This window comes from Maylandia zebra, linkage group LG18 (assembly GCF_041146795.1).
Source record: "Maylandia zebra isolate NMK-2024a linkage group LG18, Mzebra_GT3a, whole genome shotgun sequence".
In the NCBI taxonomy this organism is placed as follows: domain Eukaryota; kingdom Metazoa; phylum Chordata; class Actinopteri; order Cichliformes; family Cichlidae; genus Maylandia; species Maylandia zebra.
Window position 1 is genome coordinate 26108452 of NC_135184.1, and position 22990 is coordinate 26131441.

Below are 22990 nucleotides of genomic sequence, written 5' to 3' on the forward strand. Positions count from 1 at the left end.
GTCTTGCTGAAAGTCTATTGCTCAAGGATAAGATACAGTACTGTATCTGAAGTATGTAGCTGTACTGTTGCAATAAGGGTGTTTTCTGCATTCAGTGACAGCAAACAGTGTAACACCACTGTGTAAGGATTCCATGACAGAGCCATTGGACCCAAGAGTTAAATCAGTGAAATATGTCATTGTCTTTTGAAGTTGCGTCAGTAAGCGTATCTGGCATAAAATTCTGCCAAATCAAACATGCAAAGCCACCCGATGTTGCAACCCCATGTGACAAGGGAGCAGTCGAGAGTAGCATTTATTTGAAGTGCTTGTTTTTCCTCTTATGTGTTATTGCCAGTAAGAAAATGATGGTCTTTCATTGTGAGATGCATAGTTCAGTGGCTCAGTGAACCTGTTTCCAAGAATATGATGCATTTCCAACCAGGAAAATCAGTTCAGCATAGCAGATCGCTGCACTGAGACATACACATTTTTTACTTTGGAACTAAACGGTCACGTGACTTTGTGCGTAACCTACAGGGTGTGTGGTCCAACACAATGAGCATTACTCATTTTTCTTTTGTGACTTTTAGTAAACATGCCGTGGAAGAAAAGTGATGACAGACCTAACTGAAACGAGTTATTCTGACAATGTAAAAAGGAAGAATAGGTTGTTATTTCCCTTTAAACCTCAGGGCGAGAGTTGCTGTCCACACGTGCATTTGTGTGTACAGTCATGTGTTGTTGTTTTTTTGTTTCTTTTAAAAAGTTCTACACTTTTGCCTGTCAGGGCATAATGAAAACTTATCTGTTCCTCATAGCTTATTATGCTGTCAATTTGAACAACAACACAGTGTGGCATGTCATACAATGGAAAATGCACTTCATTAATGGATCATCAGCAAATGTGAGCACCTCTATCAAAGCAGAAGTTTTAGTAGTTTGCTGCTCTGGTGCATCTAGGTCTCTTAACACAATAGAAAGCAGGAAAGAAACTAGCTTAGAGAAGCTGTTGTTGCAGTTCATCAAAGTCCATCATTCTGCAGTGAGAAGGATTGGTCACATGTGCAAAAGAGTGGACATCCCAGCAAACTGACCTTAGGATGAATTTGCTGGAAATTCATGCTAAGGTAAATTTGCTGGGACGTTTAATGCTTAAAGAAACAGCAAAATCCCAAGAGCAACATCTCGGATGCTAAAGGCCTCAGTTAGCACGCTAGATGTTAAAGGTCAAACATACCAGCATGCCAGCACAAACACCTCAAACCAGCTGCCAATCAAGCAGGTGGAGGGGTGATGATTTGGATTTGCTTTGCAGCCACAGGACCTGGGTACCTTGTAGTCATTAAGTCAAACATGACCTCTTTGTTACCAATAAATTCTAGAGTCAAATGTGATGCCATCTGTCTATAGCTAAAGCTTTATCACTAAAGCTTGGGTCATGTAATGGGATGGTGAGCCCAAGCACAGCAGGAAATCTACAACAGAATAGTTGAAAATGTAAAGAGTCAAGGTGCTGAACTGGTGCAGATTTCAGGCATCAATCTAATGCCATGGAGGAACCTTAAGAGAGCTATGTATAAACGAATGCCTGCACAAGCAGTGAACTGAAGCAGTGCTGTAAAGAAGATTGGCCCAAAGCTCTTTCTAATGTTCCAAACCAAATTTGCTTTTGCCCAATGTAATTGAAAACATATTAGGATTTTAGCAATGTTGCCAAGATCTCCTAATTGATCAGATTACTTAAACTTTCATCATAGCAAACGTAATCAGTACGAATATGCAGAACTTGTGGGCAAGGGGGAAGGTTTTTGGTGCAGGACGCTTCCTGGGTTGTGTTTGCAGACTGCTTGTAGTCTGTATTTTGTTAACCAATCATGTTTAAAGAGATTTGGGTTGCATGCATGTGGAAAGTAAATAAAGGGTTTAATTTCCGAAACCCCAAATACTTTTTCAAAAAAGTATTCATCTGCCATTTCTGGAGCACTGGTAATGATGATGTGAAGCAATATCCATTGTCCTCTACCTGGAAATCCAACTGCAAGTCCTGAAAAGGTGCTTTGGTGACTAAGGAGGCAGATTAGCTAATGGGCTATTGGATTGAGTCATGCAAACCTGTTTCCCAAAGAGGTTTGAGCACAGTGCAAAATGCAAATGAAAACTTTATACAGTGATTTGCAAGTCATTTAAACAACATTCATATCACCATATCAAATGTTTGTTCATTTCGATGTTGATGCCAGCAACACATTTTTCCAGCCAAATTTTTCCCTCTCAAAGGATTTCCAAAAACCTTTGAAATGTTTTATTGCAACAAATTCAAAATGAGCATATGTTTTTTAATATATTTTTCAAAACTGCATGTCTAAAACACTTGCAGAATCTCTAAATGCTGTCTTCATACTATTTCCAATTAATTATAGGGTTCAAAAGAATTGCATATAGTTGCATTCTGTTTTTATTAACACCTGTCACAACTTTTTGGGGAATGGTGTTGAACTTAATTTCTAATGTTTGTTATCAATATGATGTAATTTATTTCCTCCTATTAGCAAAACGTTATTCAGTGAATGGACACACAATCAGACAGTACACCACAAACTGAGCCAGAAGAACTGACCTGTCATTTTCAGTCTGGTCAGTCTGCTTCACTCTTGTGTGCAGCAGTTACTCTGCTCCACAGCAAGATTCCATTTCAGGTTTTCCAGGCTCACAGCCAGGGGAGAGGATCCGGAGGGCTGGAAGTGTGCAGCCTGGTTAAGTATTTGAATTATGTCATTGACGTCAGCACAGTCATAAACCTCCCTGCGGCCCTTCCCTCTAACTGGCCCGTGCCAACACAGCTCCATGGTGCATTGTGAATGAGCCGTCAAACAGGCCTTGATGAGATGTTTGTATGTGCATGTGTGTTTTCAAGTCTTTTGTTTTCATAGGCGATGAAATTATTTCACAGCTGTAAACTATGAAGCGACACAATTACTGAGGCTTGTTTGTGAGAAGACCAAGAGTGGCGTGGTTTCGGGGGTTGGACCGTCTCTGATTGTCCACCGCATATCACTTTAAATCTCATGCTACCTTAAAAGGGAAAGCATTATACAAAATTGTCTCACATATAGCACACCAACTTATTCCTGTAGCACAGCAAGGGAAACAATAGATTTGAATTGTAACTTGTAACAGTATGCTAATATAATTTTTCTGTGGCTATGACAATTTTTTTCGTAAGGGTTTTTAACAATAGATAGGATAAAATTATATATACACAAGCATGATGAAATATATTATTTTGAAACACAATGAGTAATTAAACTTAAAGAAAATAAAATACAGAATGATGAACTTAAATATGCTTGGCTAAAATCTAAAAAGCATGCATGATATATAGAAATTAAAAATATTAAATTTTTAAAATTCTGAAAATATACTTGTAATGTAATAAAACTGATAAATTACGTTATTTGTGAGAGTATAATATGTGCAACACTGTTTTTGCATTTTATTCATATACTACCTTGTGTTAAAATCAGAAAATGTTCAGAGTTCAAAGCAGATGGCATAATGCAAATGATTGACACGAAGAGCAAAGGCTTTTGCAAGAGTAATCATGAATTTGCAAAGTCTTCCGCCCCTCTCGGACTTTTGAACAAATTGACGTACATTGGAGGTGATACAACGGTAAATTATTGACCCGCATCCTGCCTTAGCCCCACGTGCAATGCAAAATCAATAACAAACGACTGAATACGTGCAAGTTACTGTGTCAAAGTGTGCATTTCTCTTTTGTGATGTTGTGAGGTCACTATGAGGAATGTGTGTTTGCGTACATGCAGATAGCCTTGGCCTGTTTACAGGTCAGCCATTGGTGTCTTGAGTTGACCATCAACTTTCTTTTCCCGCACTTTCCAAATGTCTGGTGAATTAACAATGAACATTAACACAACTAAAGGCATTGTAGTCACTGTGTTAAAGTCAGCCTCGCTATAAAACTCAAAATACTGCATAAAAAATGCCAACTTATAATCCACTCTCATGCAGAAAGCCATTGTGAAAATCAAGTCAAAATCAAAAGAAATCAAAAGAAAATAAAAAAAACATTTACAATAAAAAATATTGTGTAGTTTTTCAGTGTTGTGCTTCTTAATGAGAAACTGCTCTGTATAGCTGTCACATTTAAATGCTACCCAGATGTCGCTTACAATAATAATGCTAACCCAATGATACATACACAAATGTACCCTAATAGGGTCATTTTGCTGTTTTTGTACTACTTTTACTGAAGTGTGTGTTTGGTCTGTCCATGGCAGTTGTTGGTATGAGCTGAGACACTGCAATTCTTCAGTCAGACACTGAGGAAAAACAGCTTATGGGGGTAGGTTGAGAACATAGAGAGGTGCAGTGTGAGGGGGATGTAAGTGGAAGGTGTTTTGGCAGAAATGGTGGTTTGGGAGCAGCCCTGCTCGTTAGTGTGGTGGATGGCTCTTACAGAAGCTGGTTTGTGGCCCTACAGAGGAGAGATAGAGGGGAAAAAGGGGGAGAGGGGAAGGCAGACGAGGTCTCTCTGCACACTGAGGTCTGTTGTCCTCTTTGCAGCCTCCAGCATATGGCCAAAGCATTAGAACTCACCAAGAAAAAAAAGAAAAAGACATCCACTGAAAAAACAGGCTGGAAAAGCACCTCACACTCTGTCTGGAAGCAGGTTTCTCAGACTGAATGTGCGTCACGCCACCTTTGACTGGTGACACTGTGAAATGTCATCCCATTTAACACTGTATTTATGAACAACCAAAGGTGATGATAGGTTCATTCCTTCTACTCATACCGTGTGCATGTGCATAACTTTATTTTATTTAGAACTTCAACTCATATGTCATTGTTATACAGCCCAACTAAGGGAAGTTTGGCTCCAGACTTTGAAAAAATTTAACTTTTCAGCCACTGCTTTAGCCCAAAAAGCCAAAGGTCCAGCAAGCTTTTCTACAGTAGTCTGAGTGTTTCACTCTTATATGTTCTGGACTCTGTCAGTGATTAAGCTGCCAGCTTCAAAATGACTCGAATCCCAATCATACAGACTTTGCAGATGAGCCAGTCCTTTGATGTTTCAAGGTGCCCAGCTAAAATGTCTGCATATGCATGCGCCCTCTTCTAAGGGAATGAGGGCAGGATGTGGTGACACCTTCTTGGCAACGTCTACTGCCCCTATGGACCAAGACAGCCACACGCTGATGTATACCAAGATTCAACAGCTCACTGCCTTGTGCATGAGCTGCTTTGATGTTATACCTCTGCTCTGTGTCAGTGACTTTTGCATGGCTTGCGTGCCAGTGGAGTCTGTGAATAGGCTGGTCCGCAAAACTTGGCATCCAGTTATGCGTCGTATCGAAGCCAAAGTTTCTTTGAATCAGCCAACCAGGAACTCAAGGAAATAAAAATTAGTCTAACCCGAAAAATGACACAAGTGGTAGCAGTTGTGTAATATGAGGAGCCAGTGGCATGAGTTTCCTTGAGTGAACTTAAACAGCTGAAAGTTCACTTTTCTGTGATTCAAAAGAATCCCGGGTGTTGTTCTGATTACTTTCAAAGGTGAACTATTTCCTTTAACTGTGCTACATTGTCTGGGGTTGCATTGAAGTTCTTTGTTCAGCACTGGTGGTTCAAAATCTGTATGCCATCACTGTGCTTTGAAGTGCTTTGATCCACTATATTGACGTAAATTGGGGAGCAGCACGCTGGCTGTCCTGTTGTGCTGAGCATATGGGGTAAATTTCTTCCATGTGTGAAGTGCTATGAAGTAGAGATCAGTCTTTTCCATAGAAAAGGAAGGTGGGGAGATCCAGATGTTTAGCGTTTGCTCCCTCCAGCTAGAAATATGTTGAAACATTGGCATATTGAGCAGTGATACTTTTTAATATGTTTCCTCATGTTTGAGCTTCCCAGTGATTTTCTTGTAAACCACTCTTTTCCTTCTAAACACTGTGCACCTACCACATGTGAGTCATAGCTGCTAACGACAGAGTTATTTCATCAAACGACAGCTATGATTGCCTTCAGCAGTCACTCCACCATTCATTAATTCCACTCCATGTTTTCTGGGAGTTCATAGCCAAAGAGGAAGTGCTTTGGTTTCTTTGGCTCACAGTGTGGCCCTAGCCTGGACTCCCCCCAATTCAGGGAGTCAAAATTTGCCTCTCGTGTTGCTTATGCAAACACAAGTTTGATGTTTGATATAATTTTTTTTCCTCCCTCAGAGAGGTTCAGAGAGGAGAGAACCAGTTTGTGAAGCATGGTGGTGTGCCGTGAGCTGCTGTAGATGCAGTTCACCAGGGTTCCTTGAAGTGGTCTGCATGTCAGAAAGGAAGTCGTTGGAAATGAGTTGTCTTTGCAGTAGTGACGAAGTCCTCCTGCTCCTATTGTCTATAAAGTTCTAATGAAATTTCACAGAGATGCATTTGTTTGGATGTAATCCCAGTGACAGGAATAAAAGCTAAAATGATTGTGTCTCCTGCACCAAAAGCAGTTAGGGTTTTTGTGTTTTTTTTTACTCTAAATGCATGTATACACCATTTCTATTCATTTAAATGGGCAGGGGTCACAGACACACCAACAGCAGGAGGCAGCAAACTGCCTAGTCTGCAAGCTACTTCTTCAAACGAGTGGAACTGAGAGGGGGATAATTTAATGAGAGAGAGGGAGAAGTTGAGCAAGGGTGGGGGAACCAGACGAAATGGGAGGGGGTTTGCAGCACGCACAAGAGGGAGGGAAAGAGGGGGTACGCAGAGAATGAGGCTACAGAGAGACAGAAAGACAGAGCGAGTCGGCAAACGGTGACCATAACCACTGTTTGTTTGAGAAAACAACTCCCCTGAACTTTCGGAGGTGGTGGAGCGGAACAAGATGAAGGAGCTCTGCGTACACACCTCCTCATCTTCCTCTGCGTCTTCCGGAGGTTCTGCATGTCAGTGCCCCTTACGATCAAGCCACTCTGGGACACTTGGACCGCCACGCATGGTGTCTGGAGGATCAAGTATGGACATGGATCCTCTCAGACCTGATTACATGTCCATGTGTCTCTTGGCAGATGAGTCCTACCAGAAACTGGCTATGGAAACCATGGAGGAGCTGGACTGGTGTCTGGACCAGTTGGAGACCATCCAGACCTACCGGTCTGTCAGTGACATGGCCTCCAACAAGGTAAGACAATCTGGGCCATATGTTAATATATGTAAATGTGACAACAACGCATGTGTGAAGTTACCTGGGACTGTCTACATGTATTTATCGATTACCGTGGTTTTATAAAAAGCTATTAGCCTCTCCTCCTGGATGAAATACCTGAAAACACTACAAACATTCACATTTTTGATAATTAACTTCAGGGGTAAAAATCTATTTGGGTATTTGATCATGGGCACAGTAGGTTATTAAGATGATTTTATCAAGTCGCAAAAGAACCATTAGTTCATTAGTGTGAAAAGCTATCATGCACATTGTGCTGTGCTTTCATCTAGAATCATATTGCACAGCAAACTCTTGCATGCATGCTTCATTTTGCCAACATCTCTTTTTACCCACTGAAATAACAATCATTAGAGTGTGCAAAACCATAATTAAAAAAGATTTAAGTTAAACATTATAATTGTAACCTATATCTCATACTATGCAATGCAAAATTATAATTATTACCATCACGGTACATATTCTGTAACGTGCTCACTGAAGGCATGATACTTGTGATGATGGCTTGACTGGCCTGTGATGACCTGCCAGTCTGCATATATCTGTGTATAATTGCTCTTTGTTTCTGTGTGGTTGTGCATTTGCACAGTCTACGGAAAATGTAAAATACTTTTAGCCACATTGACGCATTTGCAAAGCAACAGCTGTTCTGTGGTAGCATATCAGCACGCATCATCATTTTATAGATCTCTTGATAAAAAAGGAGAAAAAAAAGTTAATGTTTGCTTCGCTGCATAACAACTTTAGCAAACTACCTGTTGCATCTGAGCACCATTATTGCCTGAATTCCAGGGAAAGGGCTGTCCTGCTTGTATATCCTTACCTTAATCAAACTGCCCGAGACACACAGCTTGCTATACTACTAGGTTGGGCTGATTAAAACATTACCAAATGCTTTTTTCATTCATTTTAGTGCTCGTTTCTAAGATGTAGCTCTGTGTGAGTTCATTTAGCAGGGCCCTTATTGCTTAAGGCTGGTTTGAAAGTACTGAACTTATTCTTCTGCTTGCTGCGGAAGAGGCAAAACCAGATCTGCTATATGTTCCATTATTATAGAATAATGCCAGGATAATTTTATAACTGCATCTTCTTTACAAGGGGCCAAACCATTTAGTTTAGCGTGTTTAAAAGCTGTACTTGTGTCTCACGCTGCCTGGAAAGTTATTAAATGGTAAAACTCAGTTTATAGTTAATATAACTGCCCAAAAAATGTAACCAAAGGGTGAGAAAATGTCTGTTCTCATCGGTGGTCTTAGCAGCGTGTTGTTTTAAGCATTTAAAAGTGCCAGTCTTCCAGTTTGGTTTTACTGAATTTAAACACACTGTGGTTTTTAAACCAGCATTTTTGAACTAATTACTTCCCTTTGCTTTGATGCACATGAGCCTGTTTTTTTCTTTGTGCGTATTTCACTTCAAAATTTACTGTATGCGGCACATTACTGCTCAGACAGCGGAGACTGTACGGCGACATCAGATTATAAACACCCAGGGTGGTGGTGTCCATTTCCGTCTGTGCTCTAAGCTTTGGTCTGAGGGAGGATTGGGATGGGGAGGGGGTGTTGTGAGACCATGATGGGTGACTCTGACCGTGACACCAGCTTCCTGTCTCTGTATTTCCTGTGCCTCCTCTCCTCTGCTCACTTGTTACTCGATGACAATAGGGGTTGAGTCCTAACAGACAGCTACATCCCCGGGACTGTCAAGACAATGAGAAAAGGCCCTCTAGGCCGTAGCAGCGTAGCAACTTGTTCAGGCAAACCAGGTACAGATTCCTAACAACACGAGCCAGTGCCAATGTTGACCAATGCTGATCTTTTAAAAGTGTAGTGGGCAACAGCTTTATGATGTTACAGTTAAGTTTCAACAGTGTGCTACATTGTTGTGCAATTGTACAGGGATAGAAAGAAGCTGTTTATTGGTCCATCGAGCTCTTATTGCAAAATTGGGAGTCAAGTCCAGTGATACTGTTACACCATCGGCCCAGTTTTTGTGGGCGTTTGACGCAAGTTTTGACAAAGAGTCAGGTTTTCTTTTTTTCTTCACCACTAGATGTAATTGAAGCCACAATCAAACCCGGGGTGTCTCCGTTTTCAGTTTCCAAGGGCACAGGTGTATCCGGGGCTACAAGACCACACACTCTGCTGACCGCCAGCCTGGTTGCTGTGACCTCAGAGCGGGGAGCTACTTCCCTGCCCCTCACTATCATTAACCTCGCCACACTTCCACACCGATGCTGGTGACGGCCTTGGACAAACACTGCCATCTGAATGCAGTTAAAGGAGTTTAGCGCTTTTGCGGGTAGCGTGCAGGCAAGCCCCTCGAGGAGAACACAAGCGAGTAGGAAACTTTAACTCATGTGTGGTCACTTCAGCTTTGAAGCACCCGCCGTCTTCACTGGGGAAAGAATGACAAAATTATTGAAACAGATGCAGCGGTGGGTCTGTAGCTGTACCAGGCGTAATGGACATTAAATTATAGTGCTGCGCTTCCATTTGACTGAAAGGGTGGTGAGGAGATCACACGAGCTCCAGCGGTGATTATGGTGCTTAATCGTAATTTTTTTTTAAAAAGTTTTACCTCTGTAATCTTCTGTTCTTCATCTGATCTTCATCTTGGAAAATAAGACAGCACAAGGAGTGCGAATGGAAAACATGTTTCTACTGTAACCCTGTTCTTACCTGTTTCTGATCAACGCCTTCGAGGAAATGTGTTGTCCTTGTGTTACTAAACAGTGTAAATTTGACATCATTCATTTGGTGTTGACACTCGAAACAGCCGCATGCATGCGACAGAGGCGGCGTGTGCTCACTCTGGGGTTTGTTTGATTGCAGTGCAATGGTGTTGCATTATGAGGTCACATTGTTCCTGAGAAATCCCATTTCTTTACGTTTTATGTTTTTCCTTTTTCTTTATTTCTCTTGTCAGTTACTAGCAGGAACTTTAGCGTGACCCCTAAACTTGTTATCTGGGACTTTTCTGTGATGAGCTCAGGTATGTTAGTAGTTTGGTGCCTGAGGCTACAGGAAGAAGGATGTCTGCCAGTAAATGATCTCAGGGAATTACTATAGCAAAAAAAAAAGGGAAGTAGGTGGAGACACACGCTCAGGCCTGTATGGGAGGGAGGAGCCATCAATCTCCTGTTAGACTTTGTAGGCCAGTCAGTTAAGTCAGCTTTATTGCTATAAGTTTCCTGCCTGACGCCAGTTGAGAAAAGAGAATAGAGAGAGGAAGACGGCTGGCTCACAGACACGCTGAGACGAGTTAAAGTACTTGGACCTTTACAGGATTTCTTTGTGCTGTGTTTGTTTTTTCGTTGAGTGACAATGGGACTATGCTGCTCTGAAAAGCAGAAGATAGACTTTGAGATGCTTGCGAGTTGGAAAAAGGTGAGTTAGCTTTATAGAGGCTTACTTTGTGTTGTAGGAGTGTAGCGTGCCATGTGGAGATGGTGTTTTATTCAAGAATAAATTGCTGGATTTGAAGTGACATCTAGTTTCAAATAAAAAAAATAAATTTGCTCGTCAGTAATTACACTCAAAATGTTCCTGAATTGTTTTTTTCCTTCTATGATTGCATATTTGAAAATATGTTGGTCTTTACTTTTTGTAGCATGTTGTTTCAGTAGCTTTTTGGGTTTTTTTTGACACAGTTATATTATGCATTAAATATTTAAACTTTATTAAACAACGGCTCATGATTGTGTGAGAGCAAATTGCTTTTTTGTCAGAGTTTGCGCAACTTCTCTCAGTTTCCTCAGTTTGTTCTGAAACTGAGAATCATTTGCTAACGTAAAAGGATGTATGAGTTAGCGCCATGCATTGAGTAATCTGGGTTACTGAGAACACTTGCAGTCTTGTCATCGTGTGTGTGATGTGTTTCAGCTGAACTACACAACCCCGGGTGACTGACATACAGCTGTGTGCGTAATTCACTTCCTAGAGGTCACTCAAATCCACACTGTGCTGCATTAAAGAATCAATTACAAGCTCTCTTTGAGCAGACTAAAGCCAACTGATTCCAGCTTCTTTGATCTTTCTGGGTTTTTAGTGCAGCCAATGCTTTGAAAGTGGTATTCAAGTTCCACAGTCAACTAGATGTTAGCTGTCTGGTTGACAGCTATTAGACAGCTGTTGAGATCAGAGAGTCTGGTTCAGTATGAAGCAAAAAGAACTCATTATAAGAGAGAATATAAGATCTGGCAGAAACCACAATGACAGGTTTTCTATTTTCTTTCCGGTGTTAGAATACAGAGTTATAAAAAAAGGAAAACCCAATTACTTTCTATGGAAATGGCCTTTATTGCACACACCATTACTACATAGTTTTCATAATCAAGTTTGGCGTGTGATGTTTGCATATGCTTATTCAAATCGAAAAGAACATTTTGCATGAGAGATAAAAATCGATCTCCTTTTGCACAGAAGCTATGGGTTTTTTAAAAATGCCTATCTGGAGCGTCGCTGCTGCGGTTTTTGTGATAGGTTTGTTTATGTTTACGATGCAGTGCTGTGTTTTTAAAGTAGGGACCACCATGAGAACAGGACCATGTGATTCTGTTGCCATGGCATTCGGGTTGCCATGCAGATGGTGGTACACCGATGGCAGACTGAAAACTCTGTCGTCTGCTTGATACAGCAAAACATCACGATTATGGACTGAACTATTTGCACATCCCCATTTTCTGTTTTTAAAATATGTTTAGTTCTGTGTCTGAGTTTGTGTCTGTGTCTCATCATCCGTGTGATAAACGCTCTGGTGCTTTGAAGTCTCACGTTGCGCAGTATGCTTTGCATCTGTTCTGCATTACTGTGCAGGGGGAGCATTTTAAGTAGAGAAGGGAGACAGCAGTGGGAGGGGGGTTTCACAGAACACAGGAGTGAGAGAGAAATAGCTAGAAATAGGGAGGAAGATGTGGGGGATCCTCCAAGCTCTCATTTTCTGCAGTGCTGTACATGAGCATCAGTTTTTAGCGAGGGTGGGAGGCAAAGAGAGAGACAGAGAAAGTGAGAGAGAGGCTCCAGCAATTTGTGCCACAGGGAACTCTACAGCTATAACGCACCCCCATCTCCTCCTCCTCCTCTCTGCCTTTTTCAGTCCCTCTCTTTCTTTCCTCCTTCTGCCGTGAAGACTGCCTTTTTTTCTTGACTTGCCAAATCTGGGCTTGGAAAGGCTGGATTTTCTCCTATATGATTTTTGGATGGTGGCAGAAGGAGATGGAGGTTTGAAGAAAGGGACAGAGGCAGCGACAGCCAGAGGAAAGGAAATATTGATCGCATCCAGGGGGATTCCATCACTCACGACAGTGGCTCGCGATCCTTGATAACAATGGAGGAAGCTAGGAGGAGGCGCGTTTGGCTGGGAATGTAGGGCTCCGCCACAGCCCCTCTCCAGAGACTTCGGCTGGGGCGTTTTTACCGTAGTCAGCCGCTGCAAGGCGGTGATTTGGTGACGCCTTGAGCTTCAGGCTGTAGGGCTGAGCTAACCCTTGGGGGTCCACTCAGAGAGGAGCACTTACTGCTTCTGCTGGGGGGCTCAGCACTGCTCAGCACCATGCCTGAGGCCAACTACCTGTTCTCTGTGTCCTGGGGATACATTAAGGTGTGTCCCAGAGGAGGTTTTCCATTAATCGGACTGTTTCTGTGCATATTCTACATTCATGTCTGTTTTCTGTTGCTGGTGAAGAGCCCAATTTCTCTTTGAATGCATTACGACATGTTTTTAATCTTGCTCAGTGGTTGCATGTGTTGAGAAAACAGGCATCTTTTGCTTATCTGTAAAATTTGCATAAAGGAAATATAAACTACGCACAGCACGCATAGTTTATATTTGTGTTGAAACACGAAGCAGTCTGGATAAGGAGACTGGGGAAGAATACACAAACCTAATATGGCTCATTAAATCCAGAGAACATGGTCCCATGGGACATGTTCCAGTGGAAAATAACAGGAAAGGGTTTATTCCGCTGCTTAGAAACAGCAGTCAGACTCATTTGCTGGATGTGTTTCTGCGTATAAATCACATTACCTCCTTAACATTTTATCTCTTTGCTTCCAGTTCAAGAGGATGCTGAACCGGGAGCTAAGCCACCTGTCTGAGATGAGCCGATCAGGCAACCAAGTGTCAGAGTACATCTCCAGCACCTTCCTAGGTGAGCACTGCAGCACATGTTTACCACACACCTCCTGAAGTATACATTGCGCCATTGCAAAATGTGCTGTATGTATGACTTCAGTGAGCCAGCATCCTTCAGGAATGTCACAGAGGTTGCGAGGTTACCCAAAGCATGTGCCAAGCAGTGGGGAAACTCACAGTTCCTCTGCAACGCTGTTCTTACACCAGTCTGATCTGGTCTGGAAGGGAGACAGGGTCCCCTCGCTCCGACTGCAGAGATATGTGAAGGGAGGAGGGAGGGCTTTGTACTCAGGGAAGACTTCCCTCTGGAGAGATTAGGAGCAGTGAGTCGGAGAGAGAGAGGGTGTTTGTGTGCTTACAGTGCCATCAGGTTCAGAGAGATGCTGCATTATTCATCAGTGGGACAGCAGTGGTTGCTTGTCTTTAAAAAAAAAAAAAGCCTGGCGGCATTTCGTGTCTAATGGCCAGCCAGCTCGCCAGCCCTGCAAACCACTCTGCCCCTCAGGTTTTTCTACCCTCCCATCTAGCTCACCACCAGCATACATACAGCCAGACTCCCAGCTTATAAGGGCTCACTGCAGACTAATGTTGTGGCTCTTGTTAGTGAACACGTGTCTATTTTCCTGCCTCGGAGCAGCAAAACATAAAAAAATGACAGAAAAAAGACAAGATGCTGGATGCATGGTGGAAAGAGGAAAAGAAAAAGCTACCTCTTGTGCTAACAATAGAAGTGGCGCGGTGATAGAGACGAACATGAAAGCTCAGCTCAGTTTATCTTTGAAGCTTTGCGGTTTTATCTGCATTGCAGCTAGCACCTGTCAGGTGTAGGGAGATGATTTTCCTGTGCTTTGTGGAGGACGCAGCTGAGATGGGTTTTTTTCTCGCTCTGCGGCTGTGTGTGCAGTGCACACGTACAGACTGAGGGAGTCTCACGCTCACACACAGTGAGAAATGTCACTCAGCTAATACATGAGTCACATGCACCGACTGAACCCGCATACTTCCAAGTCCCTCCCCTAAACATTTCGGCTTAACGTGAACCATCTTTCCATGATTCTCTGAGTTGTTACCAACACATGGCTCAGATTCACAGAATGCCTGGAATACTGCCATGTTTCTCTGATCATCATAACAACTCATTAGCACAGCCTGAGCCTTTGTCTCATAAAACATTTGCATCTCATCAGTGTATTCAGCTATTTTACTCATTTATTTTTTTTGCCTTTCCTGCTTTTGTTACTAGTGTATTTTTATTGCAGAAGACAGGCATTGAGGGATTGATTGCTAATTTAATAGCAGCCATTGCAGCTTTTTTGTCTTGAAAACCACCTTTTTTAATGTTAATTCTATTTTCTCCAGACAAGCAGAATGAGTTGGAGCTTCCGTGTCCAGTTCCAAAGCCGAGGGAAAGAAAGAGGAGGCAGGGCCAGCAGCAGCAGCAACAGCAGCAGCAACACGGTGGGATGATGACACAGATCAGTGGGGTGAGAAAAGTCAGCCATACATCAAGTATCTCGGGAGGTACTGGAAATCGTTTTGGGGTCAAGACGGACCAGGAGGAATTGTTGTCAAAGGTAAGTGACAGACAGACTGGAGAAACTTAAACTTGCGTGATATCTGGTGTCTCACGTGCTCAAACACTTAAATTTGTGTCCTCTCTAACAGGACCTGGAACACATCAACAGATGGGGCCTGAATATTTTCAAAGTGGCTGAGCATTCTCACAATCGACCTCTCACATGCGTCATGTACACCATCTTCCAGGTTTGTTTTCCACCTCAGCTTCCATCCTTTAATCGGGAAAGAGCTCATGAAAACTGTGAAGCCATTCAAACAAACACACACACAAGCCGTGTCAGTGTGTACATCATGCTCTGTTAGCTAGCTCCAGACTGTAATCAGTTTGGCTGCACATGTTTTGTTTTTGTTTTTTTCACTTGGTCTAGAAAAATGCTGCACCCCTTTCTTTCGAGGCCAAAAGATAACTTAAAATGTATTACTGCTGCAGCAGATACTGTCAGTGCACCTGTTAGTCTGGAGCCCTGCCTAGTTTATGACTACCCATCTGATGACTCAGAATTGAACTGTGGCTAGATGGATAGACCGTAGAGAAAATAATATCCTGTAGCACGTTTAGCCAGGAGTCTTGTTTTTCTAATCCACACTGTCACACGCAGGAGCGAGACCTGATGAGGACGTTCAAGATTCCAACGGACACCTTTGTGACGTTCATGCTGACCCTAGAGAGCCACTATCACTCCGACGTGGCGTACCACAACAACCTCCACGCTGCCGACGTAGCCCAGTCCACACACATCCTCCTGTCCACCCCTGCATTAGATGTAAGTCGTGTAAAATCTGTCTTACCTCACTCGCTTTCAGTACTTCTAAGTGTCCAGAGTTTGCCCTTTAAAACGTGGCACAGTTAAAGCGTGTCGCCACCGGCCACACCTTTCACTTGAACTGTTTATATTGTTGTGATGAATAGCAACAATAGAAAGAGCATACCACAGATGGTGACACATGGAAGGATTGGTTTTTCAAACTAATACCTTGCCTTGTATGGTAAGCAATTTGCTAATTTATTTTTACTTTACTTCCTTCTCTTCAAACACAGGCGGTCTTCACTGATCTGGAGATCTTGGCAGCCATTTTTGCAGCAGCCATTCACGACGTGGACCACCCAGGAGTCTCCAACCAGTTCCTAATCAATACAAGTAGGTCCACCTTTTCATCCAACATCCATCAAAAAAGTCAGCTAGAGTTATTTATTTGGTCTACATTTTGAAAAAAGGGAGAAACATTTGCTTGATTTGATGTTTAATTTCCTTTTCTTGTCCTCTTTTGCATTTAGACTCTGAGCTGGCCCTGATGTACAACGATGAGTCAGTGCTGGAAAATCACCACCTGGCCGTGGGCTTCAAACTGCTGCAGGAAGAAAATTGCGACATCTTCCAAAACCTCTCCAAGAAGCAGAGGCAGACGCTCCGGAGGATGGTCATAGAAATGGTGAGGAAATGTCTGCACATCTGTCTCAGGCAGCAGCCCCGTCTCAGGATCTGAGCAGTTTTCACAGTTTTTCTTAAATTGATTTTTTCATGTCTTGCTGTCTTCCAGGTTTTGGCAACCGACATGTCTAAACACATGAGTCTGCTGGCGGATTTGAAAACGATGGTGGAAACCAAGAAGGTCACCAGCTCTGGTGTCCTGATGCTAGACAACTACACAGACAGGATGCAGGTAAGAGGCAGACTAGTATGCACATTAGACGCAAACACTTTTCTATTTACCACAGAGGGAGGAAAAGAAAAAAAACATACTAAACGGTGATATTTTTTTTCCTGCAGGTTCTCCGTAACATGGTTCATTGTGCAGATCTGAGCAACCCCACCAAACCTCTGGATCTGTACCGGCAGTGGACTGACAGGATCATGGATGAGTTCTTCCACCAGGGAGACAGAGAGAGGGAGAGGGGGATGGAAATCAGCCCAATGTGTGACAAACACACAGCTTCAGTAGAGAGGACTCAGGTAGAGAACACAGGCATCCAGCTCTCAAAATAAAACCTGAAAACTGTGGTTATTTTTCATATTTACTGACATCCTCTCTGTTTATCTTTTCTAGGTTAGCTTCATTGATTACATAGTGCACCCTCTGTGGGAGACGTGGGCTGACCTGGTCCATCCCGATGCCCAGGACATCCTGGATACACTAGAGGACAACAGGAACTGGTACCAAAGCATGATCCCCCAGAGCCCCTCACCTCCTTTCTACACCAGTGATGGAGAAGGAGGACCTCACGGGGAGGTGGAAGGGCGGCCTGTAGCGAGTAAATTCAAGTTCGATCTAACGCTGGATGACCAGGAAGGACAAGGTGAAGACAGTGGAATGATGGACACGGCTGACAGTTGTGACAATGTGACATTACAGCATCTTCCCTGTGATCAGGAAGGGGCAGAAATGACAACACATGACGGCTCCCCGGAGGAAACATAGCTTAACCGGTGGTGTTCTCGGAGCGTAGCACGTTTTTGGTGAATTCATTTTATTGCAGTGGAGCAATCCTGCAATTTGGCTCTGGCGGGAGCTGCTTGGCAAAGAGGTCCTGACTGAATGTGGGGCACCCCTGCGAACGAGGCTTGGAAACCCTGCGGTAGTTTGTCTTTGAGCCCCCCTGGAAGGGAGCTGGAAGAGTGTAGGCTCTGTTCTTTACAGAAGGGACTACTGTTGGACTGCAGAGCCTAACCTGGGTTCTTTCAGGCAGAGAATGTGAAGTGGACGTATGAATCCGTGTACTGGGACAAGTCTGAATTTCAAACTTGCACTTCAGGACATTTTTTTTAAATGTTCATTTAGATTCTTTGTATCGTGTCGAGATTGGATACGACCCTATATTGTCCAACCACAGCTACTGGTCAGCGAGTTATTTCTAACCCAGTAGTGTTTTTTTAACACTTGTCTAAAAAGAGTAGTGTGCCTTTTTTTACAAGTGTGTGTTTTTGTAAGTTTTTTTTTTTTTTTTTAAATAATTTATTGAACACATTCATGTAGCTGTGTGTCAGATTTTCTACAAACGGACATAGCTGTCTCACACAGTCTTCCTGATGTTCTGGCAATAGTATAAGCTTGTTCTTCACTAATGGATGTATATTATAAAAAAATCAGCTGACTTCCCAGCACGATTTGCACTTTGTGGCACACACAGTTAAACCAAGACAAAGACAGCATCTGTAACTTAAAGGAGAGACCATAGCAAGCATGTCAAACCAAATAATTTAATTTGATTTATCCAAATAAGTAACTGCGTAAGCAATTAAATGACTCATAGGCTAGATTTCGTAAAAGAGGAAAAACCTTTCTTTTTTCTTTTTTGTAGAACAAAAACCAAAACTCCAAAGATCCTGTAAGGAAAGCACTGCCACCCCTCAAAAGAATGATCGCATTTCCAAAGAGTAAATGGTGTGACAAGTCAAACTTCCGAGCGGCGGCGGGATTGATTCCCTCTCACTTAAAGCCAGTTACAGACTAAATTCTCACTACAATCTTCCAAGATTAAAGTGGAAAAGAAAATGTTTCATAACCCAGTTGCGTTTAAGCCCCATCCAGTGTGGAAAAACCGTCTCCGCCCTGTAATTCCCCTTTTCATTGCCTCACACAACACACCTGTTGTGGTTAGCAGTATTCTCATGAATAGGCTGACTCATTTTGAACTTTGAATGACTTCAAGGCTGAACGCGCAGTTTCAGAAACACCTGTCAGTAATGGAATAATTGAATCTTGTAGTTTTTCATTGCAGCACTTTGAATACGTCGACAGTTATGCAGCTGGTTGCTGATCTGTCCAAACACTTCCTTAGAGGTACCACGTTGTATGGTCATAATACGGGGAGATCGGTTTCATGTTTCACGATATGTCATTCTTCTCCTGTGTGTGTGTGTGTGTGTGTGTGTGTGTGTGTGTGTGTGTGTGTGTGTGTGTGTGTGAGGATGCGAGAGTGTATTTAAGTGGTCACAGAGTTGCACAGTCCTGTTGCACCCAACTGTGTTGTGCTGACCCTTAAGCTGTTTGTAACAGTGTATTTATTACATTTTCTTGTATATGTTAATACTGAATTGATAATATTCGCTGTATATTTGTTATTTATATGCACTACCACGTGTCAAATGACAGTTTGACTGAACTCGTTTGTTGGTTCATCCGTGTATAACAAGGTATTTTGCTATGAGGCCATAGCATAAAGTTATGCAGGTCAGTTTTGACGATTTGAAAAGTATGTTTCGTTTGAAATTCCAGCCAGAAGTGTTTGTGCAGTGGGAGCCAGCAGCGCTTCATACGAGGCGCAGCAGAAGCTTTTTTAGTCCTTTTGTTCCTGGTGAAGGCTGGATATTTACTGCAGCATAATGTGTACGGTGACAGGTCATTGTACAGCTATAAGGATATTTGCTGAAATTTATACCATTGTTTCAAATGTATTTTTTCAGTGTTTTCTTCTCAGTATACTGTAAAACGGTGTATGTTGTGCTCAGCAAATGTTTTCTATCAGATTATTAAAACGGGCATGTATAACAGACTCTTCTGGTCCGAATGTTATTGGATTACATCAGTGACGTTTGTTTCAGTGATGTTAAAACCAGTTTGGAGACAGATTTAAGTTTCAATTTAAATGTTTTTGTCTATACACATTAAACTATTTAGAAATTGTCCTAAGATACATATTTGCACATTACGCGATTTAAGGTGCACATTCAGGAGAAAGTCTGTTAAAACTAGAAAAGTCCTGAAGAAACAGACACTGCGCATTATTTTCTCCCATTTTTAAGGCACAATCTCCAATTCCAAAAATGTAAAGTGTGAATAAAAACACTGCAATGATTTGCAAACCTCCTAAATCCATTCACAATAGAGCAAAATAAATTTGATGGCAGCAACAAATTTCAAGCAGTTCAGGGTGGTGCATCAAAAGAGTAACTGTTGCTGTTAGCAACAGGTCAGTAACATGACTGGGTAAAAAGAGCATGTTAGAGAGGCAGCGGTTGACCACGCTGCAAACAAAAACAAATCTTCTGCGCATATCCAGACGAGGTATTTAAAGTAAGACCTTGCACATTTCAGCAAGACATTGCTAAACCACATACCACCACATATTAGAACAGCATGGGGTCTGGCTGAACTACCAGCTGAAAACTGGTTAAAATACATAGAAAATACAACAAAGAAGCTAGAATCCTATATCAGACAAGAACAGGAAAAAATCTCCAAAGTCCAGGAGCTGGTCTCCTTAGTTCGCAGATGTATACGGACACAATTGTTGCCTTTTAAAAAAATATTTAACAAAAATTTAATTAAGTAAATGTTGACAATGTATTTTTTAAGTTTTCTCCATTGTGATTTTGGAAGACTGTAGAACCTTTATTTTCAATAATCTGATGTATTGTACACAGTACACAGTGCTACCCAACCCTCAACAGGATTGGTTCCACTCTCATAGATTTCCAGTAAATATGAGTCAAGCAAAGCCACCAACTTTCAGCATAAATAGCGCTAACACGCTAATGCAGCTCTGTCTCAAGAAAGCCAAATCTATCTCCCCTAAAGCAGCTGGCTGGTTTAACTGATAGAAAAACGTAAAGGTATCAAAAAGTAACATTAACACAAAAAGCACCAAGTATTTTGTAAGAGATTAAATTCTTACCAGACGTCTCCACAAATCTCCACATGAAAAAAAAAGAGAAGAAAGAAAACTGATGCTGTGCAATTTCCTCTTTTTGATGGTGAAGATTTGTTGTTGCCATCAAATATAAAATGACAAATTCAACATTTTGTGACTTACTATGAATAAAATCTGAGTTTAATAGATTTGCAAACCATTGCATTCTGTTTTTATTCACATTTAAACAGTGTCCCAAGATTGTACAAAACTCTGCGCAGGAGTTCAAGACTGGTTTCATTAAACTGCAAAGCACAAGTGTGCAATGTCAGGCCTTTCCCTGCCAATGATGACATATTCCAGAAATTGTTGTTTTGAAATCATGCAATAGTGTTCAAAATCAAACATTAATAGAACAAAAAATGTTCTGTGCGTTTTTGAATGATTAGTGATTCATTCACTAAGAGGGGGAAGTGTTCTACAACATTATATACAGAAAGTTCAGCAATAATCAAGCACTTAAGTAAAGGGAGAAAAAAAACTGCCAACAATGACAAAATAGAATAGCCTTTATTGTCATTGTACAGAGTACAACGAAATTGGAGTGCCACTCCCTTGGTGCAAGTTTCAATAATAAATATAAATGTAAAATATAAAAAGTACAAAAAAAAGGAATAATGAAAGCATTTTGTCAAAGAAAAGTGAGAATGCTCTCAAATCTAATGGCTTGAATGATTTTTATTTATCAGGTAATAACACTGTTAATGGAAAAATGTAGTCACTGTTAGCGTGACTACATTTTTCCTTAAAATAATAACCATGTATTATTATTGTGCACAGTTTTTTAAAGCACTCGGCAAAAAGAATGTTTCAAGTTTCTTGAAAACTTCAATGGAAAATTATCTTATTATTCTTCTGTGGGTTTGGTTTCAGTGTCTTCTGTCACCTCATGAAATGCCAGTCATACTGGAACCTGCTGGCTGTGGGGAAGCCATACCATTTCTTGATGTTGGTTGCCAAACATGACTTTTTGTGGAATATTTGGGTTGTTGACATGTGCTGAATATGGAACAAGTCAAACTTCTTTGTGACGGTATTACAGTCACCCCAAAAAAAAAAAAAAAAAGATAAAAAGATAAAAGGCAGCCAATTGTATTTCACTGAGCTATACTGAGTGCCACACTTTCTTTTTAGACTCACAAACATGATCTGGTGTGGAAATGATCTGAATCACACCAAATGTATGTTCAGAGGAAAACGCCAGAAGTGACAGAAGGAAAACAAACAACTGGATTCAGCCCTCAGTGATGTCACTTCCCTGCACTGACAACAGTGACTGCTCTTCCTGCTGATCTGAGGTCAGCATAGCTGGACATCAAGTCAGCAATGTAAACAGGAAAGGTAGAGATAGTGATGCTATGCGCTGGGCCCTCAGGGCATTCACTCTCCCATGGCTTTGAGCACCTTGACCCAAACAGATAAACATCTGAATACGTGATCAACAGGAGGAGAAACATGAAACGACGGCTCTGACAGTTTTCAGTTTGTGGGCAAACTCCACAAGACAAAGCAGCATAGACTTAACTAACGACATTCGCTGATGTGATCTACTCATGATTCATGCTGAGAATAATCTCCTGACAATCTGCAATAATAATACTAACATTTATTTATTAAAACCTGACAGTGCCAGTCTGTCTCAGCTCCGTTCCTGACATGACTCTGCTTCCCCTAAAAATTCCGCAGTTACTTTATTGCATTTATGCGGTGACCAAGGTTTAAAAGGCACTCATTACTTAGCTATGAAAATTACCTGGTTGCACAAAACTGAGAAAGACCAGTCAAGAGGTCCTTTGTTCACTGATTTCAAATTTACAGCTTTAATGAATCACCGGTTACATTTTGACCGTGCTCAGTTTCATTTATTTTCCTTGGAGTTTTTGGATGTCTCGATGACACCAGGAAACCCTAAACCATCCTCGTCTTCCTTTAGATTCAGCAGAAAATGAGGTGACTGTTTATGGTAAACACGGGCGCAGACAGGCTTCCATGGGGGTGGTCCATACTGCCATAGCAATAGGCAGGGAGTTTGTTTGAAACTCTAACACAAACCTTGCGGTTTGTTGGTGACTGACGTAAGCTGGGCTGGAGGCAGCCCGCTCCGAGCCTTCGACAGCAGCACCGTCTGGGTTCAGGCTGGGCAGGACGCTCTTACTGCCAGCAGATCCAGTTGACAGCCACTCAGCGTCCGTTCTCCACTCTTACCAGCCAGGACCCGAAAGGGCCCGCGGCCCAGGGCCAAGGCAGAGAGGAAGAGAACCACTTCCAGCAAAACAAACCTGCTCTCTACATATCCACTTTGTAAAAACAAATGCCTTCCTGGAGTTTCTCCTGGCCAGCTGGTGTTTGTTTTTAGTCAGGTTGACAGTAAGAAGTGAAGTCAACTGGGCGTTCAGTGTTGGGGCAATGTGGGGTAATATGAGAATGGGGCATTCCAGG

General features: G+C 42.0%; 1 protein-coding gene across 2 annotated transcripts in view; it reads left to right on the top strand.

Moving 5' to 3' along the window:
• Nucleotides 1-19414, top strand: part of LOC101483836 (3',5'-cyclic-AMP phosphodiesterase 4B) — a 45066-nt gene extending 25652 nt beyond the window's left edge. For both annotated transcript variants that reach the window (XM_004567158.5, XM_004567160.6), the window contains 10 exons: nt 7055-7167; nt 13267-13360; nt 14704-14918; nt 15010-15108; nt 15522-15686; nt 15962-16061; nt 16199-16353; nt 16462-16584; nt 16692-16874; nt 16969-19414. In XM_004567158.5, the coding sequence (XP_004567215.1) occupies nt 7055-7167; nt 13267-13360; nt 14704-14918; nt 15010-15108; nt 15522-15686; nt 15962-16061; nt 16199-16353; nt 16462-16584; nt 16692-16874; nt 16969-17340 (1619 nt within the window). In that variant the 3' untranslated portion in view covers nt 17341-19414. The remainder of the gene's footprint in view (nt 1-7054; nt 7168-13266; nt 13361-14703; nt 14919-15009; nt 15109-15521; nt 15687-15961; nt 16062-16198; nt 16354-16461; nt 16585-16691; nt 16875-16968) is intronic.
• The last annotated feature ends 3576 nt before the right edge of the window (nt 19415-22990 follow it).